General features: G+C 35.6%; 1 protein-coding gene and 1 pseudogene across 2 annotated transcripts in view; both read left to right on the top strand.

Moving 5' to 3' along the window:
* The window catches only part of NOX4 (NADPH oxidase 4), a 197179-nt gene extending 170456 nt beyond the window's left edge, over positions 1-26723 (top strand). For both annotated transcript variants that reach the window (XM_066248545.1, XM_066248550.1), the window contains exons 16-18: positions 8410-8478; positions 10257-10357; positions 23250-26723. In XM_066248545.1, coding sequence (XP_066104642.1) covers positions 8410-8478; positions 10257-10357; positions 23250-23370 — 291 coding nt within the window. In that variant the 3' untranslated portion in view covers positions 23371-26723. The remainder of the gene's footprint in view (positions 1-8409; positions 8479-10256; positions 10358-23249) is intronic.
* On the top strand, positions 15480-19489 carry LOC136319614 (glutaredoxin-3 pseudogene; annotated as a pseudogene).
* Positions 26724-26981: the final 258 nt, after the last annotated feature.

Here is a 26981-nt window from a genome sequence, read left to right on the forward strand (position 1 = left end):
CCCTTCAGGTTTAATTCCATTCCTCAGTTCACATTGTTCCTTGGATTCCTCAAATGAGTGAAATCATATGGTATTTTTCTTTCTCTGCCTGGCTTATTTCACTCAACATAATAGTTTCCAGGTCCATCCATATTGTTGCAAAAGGTAATATTTCCTTTTTTTTTCATGGCCCCATAGTATTCCATTGTATAAAGAAAGGTACCACTGCTTTTTAATCCACTCGTCCACTGTCGGACACTAGGGCTGTTTCCAGATCTTCGCTGTTGTGAACAATGCTGCCACAAACATGGGGGTGCATATTTCCTTTTGCAACAGTGATATGGTGTTATTGGGGTATATTCCTAAAAGTGGGATGGCTGGATCAAAAGGCAGTTCCATTTTAAATTTTTTGAGGAATCTCCATACTGTTTGCCATAGTGGCTGCACCAGTCTGCATTCCCACCAGCAGTGCAGGAGGGTTCCCCTTTCTCCACATGCTCGCCAACACCTATCATGTATTATTTTGTTAATAAGTGCCATTCTGACTGGTGTGAGGTGGTATCTCATTGTGGTTTTAATTTGCATTTCTCTAATGATTAGTGATGTTGAACATTTTTTCATCTGTTTATTGGCCATCTATATGTCCTCTTTGGAGAAGTGTGTATTCATTTCTTTTGCCCAGTTTTTGATTGGACTGTTTATCTTCCTGGTGTTGAGATTTACAAGTTCTTTATAAATTTTGGTTATTAACCCCTTATCAGATGTATTGTCGAATATCTTCTCCCATTGTGTGGTTTGTCTTTTTATTCTGTTCATATTGTCTTTAGCTGTGCAAAAGCTTTTTAGTTTGATATAGTCCCATTTGTTTATCCTGTCCTTTATTTCACTTGCCTGTGGAGATAAATCAGCAAATATATTGCTGCGATAGATGTCAGTGAGCTTACTGCTTATGTTTTCTTCTAATATGCTTATGGTTTCACGACTTACATATAAGTCCTTTATCCATTTTGAATTTATTTTTGTGAATGGTGTAAATTGTTGGTCTAGTTTCATTTTTTTGCAGGTAGCTGTCCAATTTTCCCAACACCATTTGTTAAAGAGACTGTCTTTACTCCATTGTATGCTCTTACCTCCTTTGTCAAATATCAATTGTCCATATAGGTGTGGGTTTATTTCTGGGTTCTCTGTTCTGTTCCATTGATCTATATGTCTGTTGTTATACCAGTACCAGGTTGTTTTGAGTACAATGGCTTTGTAGTATAACTTGATATCAGAAATTGTGATACCTCCTACTTTATTCTTCTTTTTCAAGATTGCTGAGGCTATTCGTGTTCTTTTTTGGTGCCATATAAGTTTTTGGAATATGTGTTCTATATCTTTGAAGTATGTCATCAGTATTTTAATTGGTATTGCATTGACTTTATAGATTGCTTTGGGTAATATAGACTTTTTTATTATTTTTCTTTCAGGGACAGAGAGAGATAGTCAGAGAGAGGGATAGATAGGGACAGGCGGACAGAAACAGAGAGAGAAGAGAAGCATAAATCATCAGTTTTTCATTACGACACCTTATTTGTTCATTGATTGCTTTCTCATATGTGCCTTGACCGCGGGCCTTCAGCAGACCTAGTAACGCCTTGCTCAAGCCAGCAACCTTGGATCCAAGTTGGCAAGTGTTTTGCTCAAACCAGATGAGCCTGAGCTCAAACTGGCGACCTCGGAGGTCTCGAACCTGAGTCTTCCACATCCCAGTCCGACACTCTATCCATTGCGCCACGACCTGGTCAGGCAATATAGACATTTTAATGATGTTTATTTTTCTTAACCGTGAACATGGTATATGCTTCCATTTGTTTGTATCTACCTTGATTTCTTTGATCAATGTTTTATAATTTTCCAAGTACAATTCTTTAACCTCTTTGGTTAAATTTACTCCTGGGTACTTTCCTTTTTTTGTTGCAATAGTGAAGGGGATTGTTTCCTTAATTTCTTTTTCTGACAGTTCATTGTTGGTGTATAAAAATGCCTCTGATTTCTGTGTATCAATGTTATATTCTGCCACCTTGCTGAATTCATTTATCAGGTCCAGTAATATTTTGACTGAGACTTTAGGGTTTTTTATATATAGTATCATATCATCTGCAAATAATGATAGTTTTACTTCTTCTTTTCCATAAAATGCCTTTTATTTCTTCTTCTTCTCTGATTGCTATAGCTAGGTGAGAGGGGGCACCCCTGCCTCATTCCTGATCTTAAGGGGATTGCTTTTAATTTTTGCCCATTAATGATGATGTTGGCCATGGGTTTGTCATAGAAGGCCTTTATTATGTTGAGGTGTGTTCCCTGTATTCCCACTTTGCTGAGAGTTTTGATCATGAATGTGTGCTGGATTTTATCAAATGCTTTTTCTGCATCTATTGAAATTATCATATGGTTTTTCTCCTTCCTTTTGTTTATGTCATGAATCACATTGATTGATTTGCCAATATTGTACCACTTGCCTCCCCAGAATAAATCCCACTTGATCATGATGTATGAATTTTTTATGTATTGCTGGATCCGGTTTGCTAATATTTTGTTGAGTAGTTTAGCATCTAAATTCATCACAGATATTGGCCTATAATTTTCTTTCTTTGTATTGTCTTTGCCTGGTTTTGGAATCAGAATTATGCTCGCCTCATAAAAGGAGCTTGGAAATCTTCCTTCCTCTTGAATTCTTTGAAATAGCTTGAGGAGGATAAGAGTTAATTCTTCTTTAAATATTTGGTAGAATTCACCAGTGAATCCATCTGGTCCAGGGCTTTTGTTAGTGGGGAGTTTTTTGATAACTGTTTCGATCTCCTTTGTTGTAATCGGTCTGTTTAGGTTTTCTGATTATTCCAGATTGGTTTTTGGAAGGTTATATGTTTCAAGGAATTTGTCCATTTCACCTAAGTTGTTTAATTTTTTGGCATACAGTTCTTCATATTATTTTTTTTACAATATATTGTATTTCTGTTGTGTCAGTTATTTCTCCACTCTCATTTCTAATTTTATTTATTTGAGTCCTCTCTCTTTTTTTTTTTTTGCTGAGTCTGGTTAAAGGCTCATCAATCTTGTTTACCCTTTCAAAGAACCAGCTCTTGGTTTCATTGATCCACTGTATTGTTTCTTTAGTCTCTATGTAATTTATTTCCACTCTGATCTTTATTGTTTCCTTCTTTCTACTACCTCTGTGCTTTACTTGATGTTCTTTTTCTAGGTCTTTTAGATGGAGGGTTAGGTTGTTTATTGTGCTTTTTCTAGCTTCTTAAAGTACTGTATGTCTGTAGTGCTATGAACTTCCCTCTCAGGACTGCTTTTGCTGTGCCCCATAAATTTTGAGTTGTTGTATGCTCATTATCATTTGTTTCTAGGAATTTTTTTTCTTCTTTGATTTTATTGTTAACTCATTTGTTATTTAATAATATGCTATTTAGTTTCCATGTTTTTTAGTATTTTTCAGTTTTTCTGTTGTGGTTGACTTCTAGTTTCATGCTATTGTGATCAAAGAAAATGTTTGATATAATTTTAATCTTCTTAAATTTGTTGAGATTGCTTTTCTGCCCTAAGATGTGGTCTATCCTAGAGAATGTACCGTGAGCACTTCAAAAGAATGTATATTCTGATGCTTTAGGGTGAAAAGTTCTGAAGATATCTATTAAATCCAGTTAGTTTAGTGTGTCCTTTAAGTCTGCTGTTTCTTTGTTAATTTTCTTTCTTGAAGATCTATCTAGTGATGTTAGTGGGGGATTGAAATCCCCTACTATTATAGTATTTCTGTTTCTCTTGCCCTTTATATCCATCAAAGTCTGCTTTATATATTTAGGTGCTCCTATATTAGGTGCAGAGATATTTATAATGGTTATATCTTCCTGTTGGATTGCTCCCTTTATCATTATGTAGTGACCTTTATCTCTTACTATAGCCTTTGTTTCAAAGTCCATTTTGTCTGATTTAAGTATTGCTACCCCAGCTTTTTTTTCATTTCCATTTGCATGAAATATTTTTTTCCATCCTTTTACCTTCAGTCTATGTGTGTCTTTTGTTTTTAGGTATGTCTCTTGTAGACAGCTTATGTATGGGTCCTGTTTTCTTATCCACACAGCTACCCTACATCTTTTGATTGAATTATTTAATCCATTTACATTTAAGGTAATTACTGATATGTAGTTGTTTATTGCCATTTTATTCTTTAAAGCTGTATTCTTCTTTTGCTATATTTTTTTCCTCCTTTGATCTGTTTACAACAGGCCCCTTAACATTTCTTGCAACATTGGTTTGGTTGTAATGAATTCCTTGAGGTGTTTTTTTTTTTTTTTTTTTTTTTTTATGGGAAGCTTTTTATTTCTCCTTCAGTTTTAAACAATAGCCTTGCTATAATATTTCTATTTATCTCTTAGCTTGGTATTTTAATTATGATGTGTCTTGGTGTGGATTTCTTTGGGTTTCGCTTTAATGGAGTTCTCTGTGTTTCTTGAACTTGTGTGACTTTTTCCTGCATCAGTTTAGGGAAGTTTTCAGCTAAGATTTGATTGAACAAGGTCTCTATCCCTTGTTCTTTCTCTTCTTCAGGAACTCCTATTATGCAGATGTTGTTTCTCTTTAGGTTATCACAGAGCTCTCAGAATTTCCTCAGATTTTTTTATTCTCTTGTCTTTTTGCTGCTCTGCTTTCATGTTTTTGTTTATCTTGTCTTCTAAATCGCAAATTTGAACCTGTGCTTCATCCAGCCTGCTTTTCATTGCTTCTAGTGCAGTCTTTGTTTCTGATATTGTATTTGTCATTTCTGACTGGTTCTTATTGTTTTAATGTCCCTTTTAGTATTTGTTATCCCTTTATTTATGTGCTCACTGTGACCATCCATTGTTGTTCTAAGATTTTTCAGCATTCTAAACATTATTTTAAACTCTGCATCAGTTATTTTGCTTCTTTCCATCTCACTCAATTCATTTTCTGGGGGTTTCTCTTGTTGATTCATTTGGATTGCACTTCTCTGTCTTCCCATTTTGTCTGTGTTGCCCTGGACTTCTCTGGCTGGGTCTTGGGGCAGATCGGGGGGAGGGGGGGTCAGTTTCTATGACTGGTTCTTATCAACCTTTTGGGAACTACAGGCTATCCAGATCTTGTGGCTGCCTCTGCTGGGTTCAGTTGCCGTTGTAAATATCAGCTGCACTCCTAGGCTTGCTTTTCTCTACTCTTGACCTAGGAGAAGTTCCTTTAAAAGTTTAAGTTCCCCTAAAATCCACTTTCTGTTGCCTCTTATTGCTGGCTACTTGTTGGGCTCAGTACTGTAATTCAGTGATTAGGTACAGTATTAGATGTGGCCTACTCCTTAGCCTCAGGTGTCATTCTATCCAGACATTTTATTTAATTATTTTCTTTTCTTTTCTTTTCTTTTTTTTTGTTCTTTTTTAACACTTAGTAGGGTGTAGTCTCAGGGGTCCAGTGGGTGTGGCCTCTGTGCTCCCGTTGTGTGGTCTGTCTACCAGGCCACTGCCACTGTTGCTGCCTGGGGCCAGCCCATCTCCACAATCATCACTGCCCTGCTCGGGCTTGTATGTGCCCATGTGCCCGTTTGGACCACTTCCAGGGCTGCCTCCGACTCAGATCTAAGTGGCTGCCTGGGGAGGGGGGGCATCATGCACACCTTGTCGGATCACCACTGAGGTCTCCTGTGGTTTTGCTGCTGCTGAGGCTGCGCCTATACCCAAGCAGTTTTGCGTACCTCCCGGATCCCTGCAGCAGGTAGTGCAACTTCCACCATCACTGGCAGGCTCGCGTGTGCCTGCTCGTTCTCCCTCAGGTGATGCTGGGGGCTCTGCCCCAGCTCAGATCACCATGGAGGGCACCCCCCGCCCTGGGCAGGTTTGTGCACTGCCTGGATTTCTACAGCAACTGGAGTGACTTCCATCATTGCTGGTTGGCTCAGGTGCTCCTGTGTGTTCCCCCTCTGTTGACTCTCAGGCCTCCGCTCCCTCCAAGGGTGGGCCACTCAGCAGGCAGGGTTGTGTGTGAGCCCAGTTTTATTCAGCAGCAATAGTAGTTCCTGGCTCTGGCTGGCTTGCGCATCCTCGCTGGAACCTCTGAAGCCGTGCCCTGCCGCCTCCAGCCTGTCTGCCTCCCACAAGCACTCAGCAGTGTGGTGAATGGTGTAGCTTATATCTCTGCACTCCCTATTTGTATCCCTAACATGGTGCCTGGCTTTAAGCACCTTTGTTCTAGCTAGGGTACGGGAGCCTCTGGTGGACAGAGCACTTTCTTTCCTTTGCTCATGATGCTGGTTCACTTTAAATTTGGGGAGTGACTTAGCCCAGGGGTTAGGGTGACCTCCTGGAGCCCCAGGAAAGTGGCTGTGAGTGAGGCTTTCCATTACCTTTTTTTAATATGGAGCCTGGGTCTGAGAGTCCTGACTCCTTCTCTCAAACCATGTCTAGGCTTTTTCCTCAGCCAAATATAGTCCGTAAGCCCCTTCCAGGCTCCAAGGCTCTAGGCTGGGGTTCCAGTTTTGTGGATAAGGACCTACAACTTGCTGGACAGCCCTCCCTGTTGCGAAAGTTCTTCCAAGGCACCCCTTGCCGCTCCCAGCTCCCCTCTCCCAGGAACAGGGCAGCCTTTTCCGCATCTCTGATTTTCCTACCAGACTCAGCGTGAGTTCTTTGTTGATCCTTGGCTGTAGAACCCTCTTAGTTTAGCCCAAAATATGTCTTTCATGATGAGTGTTCTCAGATTTAAGTTGTAATCCACCTTGGTTCTGGGAAGTGGGAGTTGGTGCATCTGCCTTCTCTGTGGTCATCTTGGAACTCTGCATACTGTGAGTTCTTTCACATCATTCTAGAATGCCTAGAACATAACTATCTAGCTGCCCTATCCACTCTGTCTTGGTGTCAGACTATCTGAAATGAATTCAAAAGTTGCACATTAGGGGAATTTTGCTTGGCCAGATTGTCCAACCTGGTGAATTAAGAACAGAGTGCAGGGCTAGATGTCACGTGATCTTGTACCAACTCTGCAAATAACTAACTACATGACTTTCTTCAAGTCACTTCACCCCTATAAATTACATTGAGAAAATAAAAAAGAGGAACCAAGGTCATCAGGCATTTGGAGTCTCTCACCTAAAATGGAACAGTGGCTGTACCTCATAATGACTCTAAGACCTTGGATAAATCACTTAACCTTTATAAACCCTGTTTACACTTTCAGTTTATAAATGAGGGTAACAGCACATGAAGCCTGATGTGAGATTTAGCTTTAACATATCTAAAGAATCTGTCATATTGAGAGTATTTAATAAATGATTGCTATTATTTCTAATGATCTATAAAGTTTCTTTCAGGAGTTATATTCTGTTATTTTTTATTTGTGAGGAAAATAAAGAAGAGTGACTGGAAGGAGAAGTAAATTTGAAAACATAATCTTTGTGCGTGATACTATAATTCTAACCTATTTGCAAGATTTTGTTGATCCATGTATTTGTTATTTTACTGTTTCCTGGACTTGAAGAAAATTATTCCTTTAGTATGTATTATTACTTGTTCTCTGTGAGAGATAAGTTTAAATGGTGACATTGAAATCATTAAGAACATTATTCAAATTTTCATAGTTCTTTCTGGGGGCGACAGGTGTCAGACACCTCTTACCTTATTGAAGTTAGAGTCTTAGAGCAGCATCCTAGTAGACATTTAAGAAAAGAATCAACACAAGCCATGTACTTTGTGATATGTTACTCATTATTGGACCTGGAAATCCCTTAGCTTTTTCACTATTAAAATTCATGAACCCTGATTCAATTTAGAAACAGCCCCAAAACGAATTCAGCATTTAAATATTACTTGAGGCAACTATTGTATGGGATATTATTAATGGTTATATTTTAAGAATACTATGGATACTGATAATTATCTTTTATTACTTTTAAGGTAAAATATATTTTTATTAGGATTTTATGATTCAGAGTTGCCATCTGTCTGAAAATGTATAATTTTAGTTCTGGAAGCAACCTGTGAAATAATGTCCTTTAACATGACATTGTCCTGCTGAAGTAGTTGAATCCTAGGAAAGTTGAATAACTTGGTAGAAATCTCTGGGCCAGGTAGTCATGGCAACAGACAGAAGTCTCTCAGTTACTTCTCAGGTGGGTGATGAAACCCTACTTAATCACATCCTATCTGCAAAATGACTTTTTTTGCATTCCTAAAACATCTACTTTGAGTCCCAATATATCAATTTTTAAAATATTATTTCTTTCACATTATACATTTGCTTGTATATACACATTTGCCTGTCCATATTGACTGTAATTAGACAAGATACATCTTAACAAATTCTAGAATCACATGTGTTAGAATAGGAGGAAGTCTGAGTATACAGAAATGATTTTAATGTCTATTTACTTTCATGTCCTCTCAGTTTTGGCAAGAGAACAGACCTGACTATGTCAACATCCAGCTGTACCTCAGTCAAACAGATGGGATACAGGTATGTGGCTGGATGTTACTGTCAATTCAACAAGCCTGTTGAGAGTAGGAGACTTACTGTAGGGGCTGTGCAGGAAGAAAATTTCCGCAGGTGGTTTGAAGAGGTTTCCAACAAGAAGGCCTCTTGGAATGTGTCCAAGAAACTCATGGCTTGGCTTTGAAGTTGACCATATTATACCCTTATTATCTGTCCTCTTCACTAGGAATAGGCCTTTTGAGTTCATCGCTCTCGTCTTTACCATTGCCTCACGTTCCTTATCTTGGAGGTCAGACTATAAATGAACAGTCTTGTGATGGTGTTAGTCTAAAGGAGGTTTTATGTAGAAAGAAAAAAAATAAGGTTATGCATTATACAGCTTATTTCTCTTCAAAGGAAACCAATTAAAATGGTAATAGCTATCATACGTTATTTAATCACTGTGGTAGACACTGCTAAGCAATCATATAATTTTAATAGATTCAGCTAACCAGGTGGTGGTGCAGTGGATAGAGTATCGGCCTGTGAGGCTGAGGACTCAGGTTTGAGATGCTGAGGTCACTGGCCTGAGCACAGGCTCATCCATTGTGAGTACAGGCTCACTGTCTGAGTGTGGGGTTGCTGGCTTCAGCATAGAATCATAGATATGACCCCCATGGTCACTGGCTTGGGCTCAAGGTCACTGGACTGAGCAAGGGGTCACTGGCTCAGCTGGAGCCCCTGGTCAAGGCACATATGAGAAAGAAATCAATGAACAACTAAGGTGCCACAACTATGAATTGATGCTTCTCCTCTCCCTTCCTGTCTGTTTTTCTTTCTCTCTCTCTCAAAATAAACACATACATACATAAATAAATAATTTTAATAGATTCAAGAGGTAATTGTAACAGTTTTAAGAGGTAGAGAATATTGCTATCTCCATAATGTAGAGGAAGAAACTGATGTTTGCAGACAACATTGAAGAGCTGTATAAGTGTATAAATCTGGGTATGAATGCTTTCACATGTGCTGTTTTAGTATTTTCTGTTATACATTTTCTGTAATACTTGAATGCAAAATAATGAATATTTGTCAGTTACTGCAAAACTAATGTAACCCTATTTTTTCTAGTCAGAGTTCTTCCCTACTTGGTATGTAAAAATATTTCATTTTACTACTCTCATTAAGCAAGTCAATATCATTATTCCTGACGGTATTGCTGTGATTAAAGTACAGAGCATACATTGCATGTGCTTCTCAGTTTGTCTGCCTGGAACTCAATCATTTTCTCCTCTCTTCTCACTTCCTTCCGATCTTCAGAGCTCATATTTTGTTCATTGCCAGCACCAGTTCATTAGAGTTATTTGTTGATAGACCAAAAATTTAGAGCTCTCCTGTCTTAAGCTGTCTTGACTAAGATCATTTCCCCAAATTTATTATTACAATTTGTAGTATTTTACTCATATAATGTGCCAAATATGACAACTGCATTTGCAGTGCAAAAACAGTTCAATAACGTTTATGTGCTGAGTCTCTGAGGCTTCTTTTTTGGGAGTAGGCAATTAGAATGCATTTTTAAACATTGGAGTTGTGTAAAAATGAAGGAAATCAGCCACTGGTAATAATGGCATTCAAGAAGAGAATGAATTTTAGAGGAAATGATGTTCTAACTGACTGTACTTAATAGATTGCCATTTGGTACTTGTATTCTTTATACCACAGCAGTTAGGTGGGGAGCCACAGCACCAGCCGCAATGATGATAGAGAAATGGGTAATTTGCCAACTCAGTGTCCTATAAAATATAATGCTTTCTTTGTGACAGAAAATAATTGGAGAAAAATATCAAGCATTGAATTCAAGACTTTACATTGGGCGTCCTCGGTGGAAACTCCTGTTTGATGAAATAGCAAAATGTAACAGAGGGTGAGTACTGTTCCTCAGAAAATTTAACATGTGGCTAATGATCAAATTAAAATATTCCCAAGTCATTACATGAAGTTTTTAAAGATGAATTAGTAATGGGTTTACAAATTAGAAAGCCACTTAAACACTCAATTATCACTATCAAAGGAGGAAGGAAAGCAGAGACCACCTCATGGATGTGTTATGGCAAATAATTAAAATTTCTCTTAGAAATGGTGTATACATTATTTATGAGCTAGATTTTTCTACCTACTTTTAAATTTGTATAGACTCATATTAAAATGAGTATTCATTCCCAAAGCACATATTAGCTGATCCTTGGAAAAGTTTTTCAAAAATATCTTGCTAACAAGGTAACTCTACAAATAATTTTAATGTAAAAATACACTTAAAAATTAGTTTTTGTACCTATTTAAAAAATGAATACATTTAAAAAATAACTTTCAGTTGTTATTTGCAGTCCCTAAGTTAAGAATATTTTTAAACGTATTTTTTTTGGAAGCTATAATTCTAAAGAACCTTAGCATTATGGACTGTGTATCTATGATCTGAAGAGATTATTAATAAAAGAAAGCATTTATTTTAGGGTATGTAGTAGACAATCCACTTGCATTCTATAAGCTTATTATAGTGTAAGACAATAATCTAAAAAAATCTACAAGCATTTTGAATACCGTATTCCCATTCACACATTTTAAAGTTGACATTTAAATAGTTTTATTATAAGGTTAAAGAGTTGCAAAGGCTGTAATTTCTAACATAGTGCAGATATTGACATTTAATAATTAATGTAACTATTTTAAACTTATCTACTGGATCTAAATATTAGTTTCTTGATACCCAACATCATATATTATAAATACACAAACAAGCTTTTATTATTAGTTGACAATTATACACCATTTTTTTCTACTTGAACTTGTATTTTTATCCTGATTAACCGGCAAAATTTCATGAAAATCCAATATATTTTTATATTTGAACTGATTATATTTTTATTGCTAACCTAAACATTTTTCTGCAACAAGAATGTATATAAGTTGATAATTTGACCTTTGAAATTTCCTTTGCCCCTAAAGCTCAGGTGTTAAGTTTTTTCTTCTGGATTGAGTTATCATTATACTTATCAGTATAATTAGCATACAGTTGATTAATTCATAATTTCAAATATATATTTTGATAAATATAAAAAGGATATTTGTAAATGAATGAGACATCTTATGAGATGGAGAGGTTTTTTTAAAAATATCAAGTTATGGCCCTGGCCAGTTAGGTCAGCGGTAGAGCGTCGGCCCATCTTGTGGAAGTTCCAGGTTCGATTCCCGGCCAGGGCACACAGGAGAAGTGCCCATCTGCTTCTCCACCCTTCCCCGTCTCCTTTCTCTCTATTTCTTTCTTCCCCTCCCACAGCCAAGGCTTCATGGGAGTAAAGTTGGCCTGGGTGCTAAGGATGGCTCCATGGCCTCTGCCTCAGGCACTAGAATGGCTCTGGTTGCAGTGGAGCAATTCCCCAGATGGGTGGAGCATCGCCTACTGGTGGGCATGCAGGGTGGATCCTGGTCGGGCACATGCGGAAGTCTGTCTGACTGCCTACCTGTTTCCAACTTCAGAAAAATACAAAAAAAAAACCAAGTTATGAATTCATGGATGAACATAATGTATTGAAAGAATTACTGATTCATCATGGCCCTTACCTCTATCTTCAGAGATTTTGTTTTAGGAATTACAGCATGGAGCCCCAAAAGCAAAATTTAAAAAGGAATGCATACTCATGTAATTCAGATATCAGCCATGTTTGAAACCACTTCTGTATTCTCTTCCCTTGAAGAAGTAGGTTGGAGTTGAAGAGGTTCTGTATAATATGCAGGGCCCCAGTTAAAGGTGACCAATAGAATAAAATACAAGTCAATCCAGTTTTGGTTATATTCTTTACTGTCTTTTCCCAATATTGTCCACCTTATTCGTGATCATTTTGTCATACTCACTGGAGTTTTGCTCTGCACCACAGACCACTTATTCCTTTTTAGTGACGTTTAACTGACCTCTGATAAGCATTCTTTTATTAGGTTCTAAAGTGTACTGCTTAAAAACTTGATAGTTTTGGAGCATTTTGTGAGTGTGTGTGTGTGTGTGTGCTTCATTCTGCAACCAAAACAGTAGAGGACAGGAAATTAGATTGGGATTGTTTCTTTGGTTATTTCTTAATAACCATTTAATAATAGTTTGATTAATAATCAAACCATTATTTGATTTCTTAATAATCATTTGTTATTTTGTTCATGATTTAGGGGTATTTTATGTGTTTATTTGGTTTTCTATTTTATTCAGACAGCATGCTAGATTAAAATGAGTAAATGTGCACCACCTACTGTTGACATTGTGTACAACACTTTCACTTTCTGTATTTGCTCTAGGCAGGCACCTAAAATGCATTATTATTTTTTATTTTATTTTTTTTACAGAGACAGAGAGGAAGTCAGAGAGAGGGATAGATAGGGACAGATAGACAGGAACAGAGAGAGATAAGAAGCATCAATCATTAGTTTTTCGTTGCGACACCTTAGTTGTTCATTGATTGCTTTCTCATATGTGCCTTGACCTTGATTGTGGGGCTACAGCAGACCGAGTAACCCCTTGCTTGAGCCAGCAACCTTGGATCCAAACTGGTGAGCTTTGCTCAAACCAGATGAGCCCGCGCTCAAGCTGATGACCTCGGGGTTGTGAACCTGGGTCCTCCGCATCCCAGTCCGACGCTCTATTCACTGTGCCACCGCCTGGTCAGGCAAATGCATTATATTTATTTTTTATTTATTTATTTTATTATTATTTTTTAATTATTTATTTATTTATTCATTTTTAGAGAGGAGAGAGAGACAGAGAGGGAGAGAGAGACAGAGAGAGAGAAGGGGGGAGGAGCTGGAAGCATCAACTCCCATATGTGCCTTGACCAGGCAAGCAAATGCATTATTTTTAAAGGAATTTTTATGTAGCACAGTTTGAATAAAAATTAACATCTTAAGGTTTTAATAACTAGAAAAGGGTAATATTTTAGAAAGGTTCATATTAGATGTATAATTTTGGTTAACCACATGTACATCAATTATATCAAAAATATATAGAGAGAGAGAGAAATAGAGAAGAAAGATATAAATTATTTTAATACTGTTTGCTGGGCTACAATTTAGTTTTTAGAAAGTGATTATTCATTAAACCAGAAGGTATTTGTTTAATAAACAACATAAAATACAAGTTTAAATTGGATTAAGTATTCCTTGGCATATATACACACACATGTATACTTATATATACACATACTTGTAAAGTATGCATACACATATAAGTATTATACATATACATATACATATATAAATACCTATACATTTATATAAGTACATAACTATATGTATATACATGAATGCACATGTTTAAAATATGCATTGAAAATATAAAACTTAATATTAATAAACTTAATTATTCTATAATATCAAATTCTTCAATTTAGGCTTTTTCAGATACACTATATATTGTCCATGAATAATTTTAATGTAGTTATATCTCAACAGTATTCTAGAATACAGATAACATGGCCATTACTATCCTGTTTATGGATATTTGGGTTGCCTCCAGCCTTTTCTGTTACAAACAGTGTTATAGTAATTATCTTTGCACATACCTTCTCATGTGCTTGTGAGAATATTGCAGTAGGTAAGGTCCTTGAAATGGAATTGCTGAATCAAAGGGTGTGCACATTTCAATACTGTCCTACCAAAGCCAAAAGGCTGAATTAATTTATACTCAATTTACTTTGCACTCCTTCCTTGAGTGACTTCTTTAAATTCAGAAAATAAATTATATGAAAGTGTTACATGTTTAAGGAATGTGAAGGAGCTTTGAAGTCACCCTGCCTTCATCATTATTTTATAAATGAAGAAGCTAGGGTCCTAAAAGATAATGATTTATCTACAGCTATGGTTAATGAGTCGGATTTCAGACATGAACCTATATCTTCGGACTGTAAAGTTCTCTGTGCTTTACTGAGAGCATCATCCTGAATAGAAAAAGTGGCAACCTTACTTTACTGTGTCCCTCTTGGGAACAGTGAGGTGTTTCAAGAAGCCATCATGCTCATTATGTATGTTGCAGAAGAATGTTAACTGTAGTATGCTAAAAGTTTCAACAACTAATTTTTAAAAAACATAGATATTCCACATATTATTTTATAAACCATTCAGTATTTAACAATCTGTCAGAAAATTATTTGTCACGCCTAATCAAAATCCAATTTCCTACTAGTTATAATAAAAATATATATCAAAAAAGTTGAATTTATGCATTATGCAAAAGGAGAAATAAATAATTAACTTTATTTAAACTTTGGGGAAAAGAATTACTACTCTGGGATTGGGCAAAATGTCTGAGACCCTATCTATATTTTGCTATCTCATGGTATTTCAGAAATAATCACAATTAAGAAGACCTAGTTTTGATCTGTCATATTTTCTCCAGTGTTCCTGGGTCAAGTCACTCAAACCTCTGGAGTGAATACAAGGAGTGAATAATCTCTAAGGAGAAAAAACTGTCATATGAAATCCCTCACTTACAAATCTGCATGGAAAAACTCATATTGGTATAAGAGAAAAATATACACAAATATACTGAACATTAGTAAAACTAGTTCCATCTGCTCCCAAACATTGTCTGCTTGGCTTCTAAGTATTTCTCTACCCACTCAGCAAAGTTTTTGTAGATGACTTTTCAGATAATTGTTAGATTGCCACAACCTAATGTGAATTTAGTGCAAATGATTGAAAAAAATTCATTGTAGAACTTTAAAATGTTGTAGGATTTCATTCAGTTAGTGAAAATGACATTGGGGAACTCCTCAAATTACACAAAAATCTCCTAGAGTTAAACTAGTTAACAGTTGAAAACTAAAATGTTAAAAATAAAAAAAGATGATATATGTGTGCTTTAAAAACAATGATTTTATTCAGAGGTATTTAAGAAAGTCCTCTACAAAATCTGGCAAATTTGAAAAACTCCCTCTATAGTTGTCTTGTAAAAGACAAGAAAAAATGTTATCTTGTAATAATGCAGTGTTGACAGAGAATGTATAGTCACCATGCTGTAATCTCCAGAACTCATTCCTATTCCAACTCAAAGTTTGTGACCCTTTTTCTACCTTCCTCTTCTTCCTATTTCCCCAACCTGCTCCTGGCAACTACTATTCTGCTCTCCATTTCTGAGTTTGTGGGTTTTTTGTTTTTTGGTTTTTTTTTAGATTCCACATACAAATAAGATCATACAGTATTTGCCTTTCTCTGTTTAATGTATTTCACTTAGATTAATGTCTTCAAGGTTCATACATGTTACAAATGGCAGGATTACTTTCTTTTCTATGGGTGAATAATATTTTAACATGTGTGTATATTTATATATAGATACATATCACATCACTTCTCATTTTTTAAAATCTGTTCATTCATCAGTGGACACTGAAGTTAATTTCTATGCTTTGGCTATTGTAAATAGTGCTGTAGTGAACATGGTGGTGCAGATATCTCTTCAAGATAGTGATTTTATTTTTTTTTGTTATATACTCATAAAAGGGATTGCTGGATAGTATTTTATTTTTAGTTCTCTGAGGAACATCCATACTGTTTTCCAATAAAGGCTGAAACAATTTGCATTTCTACCAGTAGTGTACAAGGGGTTTTTTTTTTCACATCCCTCACTAATACTACCTTCTGTCTTTTTTATTTGCTTTTTTTTTTAATTTCTTTTTTTTTTTTTACATTTCTTGTTTTATTGAGAAATAATTGACATTACTCATGGTATAGGTTTAAAATGTACAGCTTGATGTTTTGTTTCACATATATTGTAAAATGATACCACAAAAGGTTTAGTGAACATTCATCATCTCATACAGATGCAATAAGGGAAAGAAAAAATATTTTCTTTTTCTTGTGATGAGAACGCTTAGAATTTGGATAATAAGGTTATTCTATTTTTAATTTTTTGAGGAACCTTTATACCATTTTCCATAGTGGCTGTATCAATTTACATTTCCATTAACAGTGCCCTAGGGTTTCCTTTTCTTTACATCCTCTCCAACACTTGTTATCTCTTTTTGATGATAGCCATTTTAACAGATATGAGGTGCTATCTTCTGATTGGGTTTTGATTGGCATTTTCTTGATAATTAGTGATGTTCAAGACTTTTTTATGTACCTGTTGGCCATTTGAATATCTCCTTGTAAAAATGTCTATTCAGGTTCTTTGCCTTTTTTAATACATATGTTTGCAGATAAGTTGTATAATTTATATGTTTATTTTGGATATTAACCCCTTATCAGATATGTAGTTTGGAAATACTGTCTCCCATTCTCCCATTTCATAGGTTGCCTTTCATTTCTTTTATTGTGTAACCGTTGTGTAATCTGATGGAGTCCCATTGGTTTGGTTTTGCTTTGTTGTTGGTACTTTTGGTGTCATGAAATCATTGCTTACCAGGGGTAGTCAACCTTTTTATACCTACCGCCCACTTTTGTATCTCTGTTAGTAGTAAAATTTTCTAACCACCCACCGGTTCCACAGTAATGGTGATTTATAAAGTAGGGAAGTAACTTTACTTTATAAAATTTATAAAGCAGAGTTACAGTAAGTTAAAACATATAATAATAATTACTTACCAAGTACTTTATGTCAGATTTTCACTAAGTTTGGCAGAATAGATCTTTATTAAACAACTTACTATAGTTAAATCTATCTTTTTATTTATACTTTGGTTGCTCCACTACCACCCACCATGAAAGCTGGAATGCCCACTAGTGGGTGGTAGGGACCAGGTTGACCACCACTGGCTTAGACCAATGTCAGGGAGCAATTTCTGTAAATTTTCTCCTATGAATTTGATTGTTTCCTGTTTTAAATTTATGTCTTGAATTATTTTCAAGTTAATTTTCTGAGCTGCATAAGATAGGGATCCAGTTTCATTTTTTGCATGTAAATATTCAGTTTTCCCAACACCATTTTTTGACAAGACTACCTTTTCCCCACTGAGTATTTTGATTCCTTTGGTTGTGTTTAAATATTGCAATTTACTATTGTTTTCTATTTATTTCGTTTGTTCTTTTCTACTTTTTTTCTTTTCTTTACCTGTTCCCTTTTGGATTATTTTTTATGATTCCATTTTCCCCCCTGTATTGGCATATTACCCATACTTCTCTGTCTGCTTTTAGTGATTTCTGTTAAGGCATTGTTTTCCAAACTACATTCCTTGAATGAACATTGACTGGGAATTGTTAGAAAAGCAAGTTCTTGAGCCCTGTCCAAGACCTACTAAATCTGAAGCTCTAGGGAACAGGCTCAGCTATCTGTGGTCTGTGAAGTTCTCAGGTGATTCTGAGAAAGCGGAAATTGGAGAAACATTTTAGGTTTACAGTGTGCCTCATTAGCTCATCACAGTAGACTTAAGATAATGTTGTATCACTTCATGTACCTCTATTACCTCTGCATCTTCTTGGCTTTTGTTCTTACTCTACTTACATTCAAATATGCTATAAACTTCATAATGTATTGTTATTGCATTTGTTTTAAACACCAGTTATATTTTAAAGAGATTCAAAATCAAGTAAACTATACGTTATATTAATTCACAGATTTCACCATTTTGGCCTTCTTACTCTTTTGGGGTATATTCAAATTTCCTTCTGATTTTATTCTTCTTCCTAAAGAATTTCCTTTAATGTATCTTATAGTGCTGGTTTGCTGACAATGAATTCTCTTACCTTTGGTTCAAAAAGTTTGTATTCCATCTTCACTTTTGAAAGTTATTTTTGTTTGCTATAGAATTTGCTTGAGCCTGACCTTTGGTGGCACAGTGGATAAAGCATCCACCTGGAACACTGAGGTCACTGGTTGGAAACCCTTGGCTTGCCTGGTCAAAGCACATATGGGAGTTGATGCTTCCTGCTTCTCCCTCTTTCTCTCTCTCTCTCTCTCTCTCTCTCTCTCTCTCTCTCTCTTTCTCTCTCTCTTTCTATCCCCTTTCTAAACAAAGAATTTTAAAAAAAAGAAAGGAATTTGCTTGGTATAGAGCTGCCAGGTCATGGCAGGTGAGGACTGGGACTGCTGCAGAGGAGGCAGCAGTGGTGGATGGAGGTCGGTTCCACACCACATTCTGATCAGCCGCTGTACCTCAGAGCCATGTACCCCCACCTTGTGGCCCATTTGGGGGCACTATGGGCTCCCCAATGGGATCAAATGAATGATGTGATGGCAGAATTAGCCAAAGAACACCCCAAGTTTTATTTGTGGAGTTGGAAACTGAAGTTCTTCCTGAAGGATCTGAAAAATATAAAATTAGTTCCGTTTCCACTTTTCCACTTTTCAAGAATTATCAAAAAAAATTTTTTTGACCAATTAGATGGTACAACATGCCCTAGAGTTGACCAAAAAAGTTCAGCAACACGCATCCATGGACTCCTTCCCATCCAGTGGTAATGAATGCCCTGAAGAAGACCTGAGTCTTCCCCTCAAGTAACACTTGCTGCCCTCGGCGTGCTGTTAATGAAAGGGACTTGTGGGAGCATGCTGCAGGTTCAGCAAGCAGGTGGTGGAAATGCTCAGCAAATACATCATTCAGTTTAGCAGTTTTGAAATGTTCTCAGAACAAGAAGTTTGTCAGGGCCTCAAAACCTATTCCAATTGGCCTGCCCATCCCCAGCTCTACGTCTCTGGTGAGCTCATAGGAGGACTTGACATGGTTAAGGAGTGGGAAGCATCTGGATAACTAGATACAATTTGCCCCAAAGCTCTCCAAATAGAATAAAGGTTCAAAGTATTGACCAATAAAGCTTCTGTGACGCTCCATATGAAAGGAAACAAACAGGAAGCTGAATGGGACTCAACAAACAAATTCTGGAAATACTAAATAGTACTGGTGTTGAAAATAAGATATTTGATATATTGGAGGATGAAGCAATTCTACAAAAATTTAAAACATATTCCAATTTGCCTGCATACTCTCAGCTGTGTGTGAAAGGGGAGCTTGTTGGAGGGCCGGACATTGTTAAGGAACTGAAAGAAAATAGTAAATAGCTGCCTCTACCAAAAAAAGAAAAGTTATAAATCTTAAACATGGTACTCAACTGGTGCAGGAAATAATTACAGAGGAGCAGCTCATAAGTCCATGGTCAGACATGGAAGGGGAAGAGGAGGAGGAAAGGCTTCTCCCGCAGCCTTGATCTGTGTACTCTACAAGGTTGTGTTAAATAAATGTATTTTTTTTTTACCAACAATAGAATGCAATAAACATCTTCAAATTTAATTTTTTGAAAAAAGAATTTGGTTTGGTATAGAATAGATTATTTTTTCTTTTGTCGTTCAGCACTTGCAGACATTTCCTTGCCTTCTGACTTGCATAGCGTGTGAGAAAAAATCCATCTTTCATCTTCTGCTAATTATTTGTAATTTGTCTTTTTCCCCCTCTGGCTGCTTTTATGTTTTTCTCTTTGTCATTTACTTTCAGAGTTATACTTGCAGTTGCCTTATATGATTTTCTTTGTGTGTTCTTCTTGAGGGTCATTATATTCTTGGATTTATGTGTTTGTTTTTGTTAAACTTGAAAAAATGTTGTCAATTAGTTATTTAATTTTCTTTTTCCTTTTTCTTTCGGTCGTTTTTCATTGTTGGGACTACGGTTACATTTACTGTACTTTAAACTAGCTGATTGTCCCATAGGGTGTGTTTCCATTTTGATAGATTCTAGTGCTTCCTTCATGTTTACTTTTGTTTTCTTCATCAGTGCCTGTTCTTCCATTAACCCACAGAATAGTTATCATTTTAAACATTGCATTTAATCATTAAAATTTCCATTTAGGCCTTTAAAAATATTCTATTTCTCTTCTCATTGTGTTGATGCTTATCTTTGAACATATGAATCATGTTTCTCATCATTGTTTCAGTGACCATATCTGATAATTCTGTCATTCCTGTCATTCTAGGCCTTTTTTTATTGACTAATTTTTCTCCTTGTATTAGTTTGCTAGGGCTTCTATAACACTATTCCACAGACTGAGTGGATTAAATAGTAGAAATGATTTCTCTCACAGTTCTGGAGACTGGGGCAGGGGGTGTCTAAGATCAAGATGCCAGCCTGTTAATTTCCTCTGAGACCTCCTTCTTTGGCTTACAGTTGACCACCTTCTAATTGCCTCTGTGTATGTGTATCTCTTGTGTCTCTTTGTGTATCCACATTTCCTCTTCTGTATAAAGATACTACAGTAAACCCCAAGTTACAAACATCCAATTTACATACAACTCATACTTACAAACATAGCACCATAGGGCTGTTGGTAATCAACTGCAGTTGGACATCAGTGAAAATGATATCATAGATTTACTTGACTCCCATGGCAAAGAACTAACCAATGGAGACCTTATGGGACTAGAGCAGCAGATGATAGCATTTAGGGAAGAAAACAGGGACCTAGAAACTCCAGAACCAAAAATGTTTTCCACAGAAGAGTGAGATGATGCTTTTCATCTCATTGAAACAGGAATGACAAAGTTAGAGGAACAAGATCCTGATACAGAGAGGTTCACCAGAGCTTACTGTACAGTTACCAAAGGCCTGAGATGCTACAGGGCCATTTATGATGAGGAAAAGAAAAGCTCTGTACAAACCTCCCTTGATGCCTACTTAATTAAACCCTGACTCTCCACATCAGTTCCATCCTCTTCAACAAATCCATTATCTTCTGCACCGTCCAAATTGTTTAAGGTTGTATTTGAAAATGTTTAAGTATTTATATCTACATAAAGTTAAAAATAAATACTGCATTAAAACAAACATCTAAGTTGCATTTAATAGGTAAATGTACCTGTTCCAACTTACATGCAAATTCAACTTCAGAACAAACCTACAGAACCTATTTTGGTCATAACCTGGGGATTGCCTGTAGTCAGATGGAAATAGATTCCACTCTGACAGCCTTATTTTAACTTAATCACATGTTTAAAGGCCCTGTCTTGAAATACAGCTACATTCTGAAGTGCTAGGGATTAGAGATTCAGCACATGAATTGGGTGAGGGGGGTGACTCCTAGTTATAGTTCATAATTTCTTGCTCTAAAGGTTCTTGGTAATATTTGATTGGATATTGGGCATTATGAAATTTAGATGTAAAATGCCAAATTTTGATTTTTTCTTTTCAATATTGTTGGATTTATTTCTGGCATAATGTTTTGTTACCTGGGCCTAGTTTGATTTTTGTCAAGGCTTGCTTGTAGTAATTGTTAGTATTGATCTAGGGCAGCCACCAACTGAAGACTGATTTTACCAATATCTACTCCACTTTTTGCAAATAAGGTGGTACCTTTCTGGAAGACTACCCATTGTCCATTGCCTATTATATACAGATCTTTCCATTGTGATTTGTGGAAATACAAGTTATTCACAACCTTGTAAAAAGTCGGGTTTTGTTTTACTTACTACTCCCTGATAGTTCTTTACCAAAATTCATATGATTCTATTCTCACACATGAGCAAATCAGTACTCAGCCCAAGCCATAAGGATACTCCTTGATAGATCTCCAGAATTTCTTTCTGTAGATATCTCTTCCCACCCATGTTCTTCTCTACAAATTCTAGCTATTTTGGCCTCCACAAATTTTATTCTTTGTCTCTTCATCTCAGCGAGGCCGCTCATCCGTGCCTGACTTTCCCCCTTTTGTATGCAGACAGTAGCTTGCCTTTAGTCCATAAGCAGAGACAGTTGCTGACTCACCTTTTTTTTCTCTTTCTCAGAAATCAGTGTTCTCTTCTGCCTCTTGTCCAGTATCTGAAAATACTTGTTTCATATATCATTTTTTCTAGTTTTTTTAATGCCAAAGGGTAAAACTAGTCCCTATTACTCAATCATCACTGCAAGTGAAAGCTTTATTTTCATAGTTCTTTGATTTATTTTCATATGAATTTTATATGATTTATTTCAGATGAAAGTTTTAGTAAAATCCTTTTTCAGTGTTTGTTATAAATTTTTGGTACCCACTTAAATAGAGTCACTGTCTTTTTTTTTATTTTTCAGCACCAGTTATTTTCAGGCAATGAAAACATACTGTATTTGTCCAAGATATATGAATTGTTAATCATTTTTGATATCCTACAGAGAATTCCAGCAAATCAATAAATGTGGAATGAGATTATTGTGAAATATTTGTTATTTCCTGGGATTTATTTAGTCTTTTGTTAGGGATATGTATAATGTACCTACTAAAGTTTTATGTTAGCAAATAATAAAACTTGTTTGTCATTTGTTACAATTATTATAGTGCATAAATGAAAAAGAAAATGTATCCAGATTAATATGTTTTTTAAATTTTAATATGGATATAAATTAGTCACTTAAAATTTTCTTTCAAATTGGTAATTAGATTTTCTTTCTCTTCTTATATTCATCATTGCCCATGCAAATTTATGGGATCTTTAGGAACAATGTACATAGAACAGCTATGAGAATATTGACATGATATAGCATGGGTGAACATCTATCAACTGCTCTTCTTGCTTTAGTTTCTGTCCTCAACCAATGGCATGTAATGAAAAGGCTAAGGCAGACTGCTCATTGTTGGTCTGATAATAAGCAAATATGTGCTCACAGTCACAGTCTTTGAATTATCCTAAATTCTAGAATGAAAAGCATAAGGACAATAAAATATCTTTCAGATGATAATTTACATTTGGGAATAATAGAAAAATTGATTTTAGTAGGCCAAGCAGCAAGAAATTAACTTTGTTAATACTTTATGCATGCTTATAAAGCATACTACTTGTCATGTTCTGCCAAATTTTTCACCTGATTTTTCATTTTCTCCCTCTCCCTTCCCAGGAAAACACTTGGTGTTTTTTGCTGTGGACCCAGCTCAATTTCTAAGACTCTTCATAAACTGAGTAACCAGAACAACTCGTATGGGACAAGATTTGAATACAATAAAGAATCTTTCAGCTGAAAACCTTTACAATAAACCAGGACTCTAAAGAAGGAATTAGTGCAATTTCTAAGACTTTGAAATTCAAACAGCTCTGTCATGCCAAAGAGTAGCAAGGCTTTTTTATTTATGATTATTTAAAATGGAAATACAGAGAATGTGGCAACATGACGGGTCAAGTTACATGTTTAATCTGAAAACCAAAGAGGCCCTGAAGAATATTTGATGTGGTGATTCACTTTTCAATGCTCAAATGAAAACTATTAGATGTGCACTGTTGATTTTTATGGCAGATCCTAGAACTCCCTAGTGAGCAGCTAAGCTTGCTCACTGTGAGGCTGATAGCCGTGGTCCTCTTTAAATTGTTTTTGGTTGAACAAATGCAAGATTGAACAAAATTAAAAATTCATCGAAACTCAGATTACATTTTCTACATAAGTATAAGCAAAGTAGCTTCGATTTAGAAAAGCTCCAGGCAAATATATTAGATGTTTGGAGACACAGCACAAGACTCTCTATTGATACGGGTACTTTGTGTCAATATCTAATCTTCCTCACTACTGATGCTAATACCTCTACTTAATATCTGTAGAATTTATGCTGAATGAACCATCTACAGATGTTGATATAGTATCTATTTTTATATATTCTTTCTTCCTTCCCCTCTAGCTAGGGAAATCTTTCCTCCCTTGGCATGCATTAAGCACAATGATTTAATCAGCCATTTCCACCCTTGATTTATTTAATCAATTACTGTTGCATAGTAATGAGGAAATATTATTACTATAATTTTTAAAGGGCTATATCGACTTTTAAGTTTTATTTCCCTTTCTAGCATTGTGATCTCTATTATTTTTATTTACTTTTTTCCCCAAAATAGTTTGTCTTCGTTTTTAGCCTCTTAAGTTACTTAATTTGCACTTTGAGACCAAAGGACATTGTGTCTGTCAGTGGTCACTGAAACAGCTCTTTTGTCACACATTGGTTATGTTAAAGACATTGAAAGTGTAGTCACATCCCTACCAGGAAGTCTGTATTTTACTTCCTATGCAAGATGAAATACTTCATTAGTTATTTAAATTGAAGTTCAGAATCAAGCATATTATTGCTGCGCCATCTGGTATTCTGGGTCTCAATAGGGAATGATTGAGTTTAAAGTCATTATTGGGATCACTCTGTGTGATCCTATCAGTTCATGTTCCCTGGCCGTTATATTCTTGGCTCACAGGAAGAATCATTTTACTACCATAAGAATTAAGGCATTTTTACATTTTAGTGATCTTGTTTTGTAGACATCTATCAGTTGCTATCAAATATAGCACATTGCTGACATCAGCAATATGACTTGTCTTGCCTATGTTAAAGTTTTGCATGATACAAAATAAACTGGTAGATGGTATTGTTTTTTTTTGTTCTGATTCGCCAATAGCAATCAAACATGTTAAACTATCCAGCACTGAATGCCTATAAATATAGTACTTACAGATATTTCTTTCTCTCTGAAATCATTTCTTCTCCATTCTGTGGAAGGTGAGTCAGAAAGAGACATGGGAAATGTGCAATGTTCCTGCAGATTCAGTTATGAAGAATATATATTTACTATACAGTACATTTGGCAAAAGTTTCTAAATTGAAAATAATTTTCATAAAAACACAACAGAAAGAACTAGTAAAAGAAATTTAGTGCAGGCTTGATGTGCAATACTGACTCTACTAATCAGTTTATTTAAGTGATTATATTAATACACCTAATTTCAGTAAAACAGGTGGAAGATTTTTCCAAAGAAGAGTAATTATGTGAGTAAGTAGGTCTGCTTTTGTAGATGAGGCTTTTTTTTTGTGCCTATTTTGAGTTACAGTTGATGTTCAAATGTTGTGTTAACGTAGGTAATTTTTGCTTCTGTAAGATATGAATGGAAACTACAGCTTCATCATGCATGTAGAAGAACGTTTTGTTTTGTTTTGTTTTGAAGGATTCTTTCTCTCTGGCTAATTCTTGTCACACAAGTCTTAAAACAGTAGTTTAGGTGGCAATAAGTGTTAAAATTGAAGTGGGCCTGACCTGTGGTGGTGCAGTGGATAAAGCGTCGACCTGGAAATGCTGAGGTTGCCGGTTTGAAACCCTGGGCTTGCCTGGTCAAGGCACATATGGGAGTTGATGCTTCTAGCTCCTCCCCCCTTCTCTCTCTCCTTGCTCTCTCTCTCTCTCTCTCTCCTCTTTTTTAAAAAATGAATAAATAAATTAAAAAAAATTGAAGTCGTATTCTCAAAATTGCTCTAGGTTTACTTTACCTCTGTAACAAAGAAAGCAGGCAGAGTATCTTCATCAGATAATGCAAGCTGCAGAAACACCATCTATTTGAGTGTGTACTGGTATGAGCAGCCTTAGGGATTTGTGTTCTGGGACTATCAATGTCACTGGCTAACGGTGTGGCTATGGAAAATTGCTACTTACTCTGGGATTTCTCATTTGTACTAGATCAGCAGTCAATTAATCTTCTTTAGGTAATGTATCTCTTTGAGGACATGATTGAAAAGTAATATCATGACATACATACAGACGATGCAGACAATCTTGGGGGCCCATAATCTCCAGAAACCAAGGACCCATTTAAGAACTTCTGAACAAAATTATCATCATTAAAGAATTTTTTAAAACTCTACCTTTCTTTTCTTTAATTTTTGGAAGAAACTATCAATTTTTATAGTTACTCTAAGAAATTAGGTCTGTTGACAAAGGGAAGAAAATTCTCTTTGCATTTCCAAAAACAAAGACTCCAATAGAATCTTCATGGGGTTTTAATCTTCATGGGTCTTCCATTTTATGCTAAGTAAGACTGTGATTTTACATAATAATAAATAAAAATGGATTCATACACACACACATAAATTTGGGCCTTAGTTTTTGTTTGTTTGTTTGATTTCAGATTAAAAATGAAGGGATTGATAGTTTTTTCATATTGTGACTTTAAATTCCCGTTGTATGATTGTGATAGTACTCTTAAAACAAAGAAATAAAAACAATGTAGATAATGTATAGTCTGAATTGATTTACTCTACATATGTATATATTTATAATCCCCCATCAGTGTTTACTTGGACCATTCAGAGCAAGTAATTGATTTAAATTATAAGGCATTGTTGAAGAGGCTTGCTAGAAGCAAATGGGCCAGCCATTCTTATTCATAGATAATGCTGGTGCTAAAGGATATTCATATATTAAAAAATAATTTTTTTGAAGAGATACCAGAGTATACAACAAATATATATGACAAAAAAAATGATTTCACTTTGGCTGATGGGCACACAACATAATCAACTGTTCAAATGCTATAGAAATGTTTACCTGAAACCTATGTACTTTCATAGATCAATGTTACCCTATTAAATTTAATTTTCTATAAAAATTATGTAAATTTTTTTACTTAAGGATGGTTAACTCAGCTGAACAGTGATTTTTCTAAACAAACCATAAGACACATTTTCAGTTGCTACTAATAACAAACAGTTCTCTTTTCTTATGCTATCTAGAACATTTTAATATCCAGTTACAGTATAAAAACATAAAATGCTGAAGTTAGTACTGTTATTTTGCAGTTGAGGAAACTGTGGCCTGAAGGAAGATGGTAACT

The sequence above is a fragment of the Saccopteryx bilineata genome, chromosome 1 (assembly GCF_036850765.1).
Source record: "Saccopteryx bilineata isolate mSacBil1 chromosome 1, mSacBil1_pri_phased_curated, whole genome shotgun sequence".
Lineage (NCBI taxonomy): Eukaryota > Metazoa > Chordata > Mammalia > Chiroptera > Emballonuridae > Saccopteryx > Saccopteryx bilineata.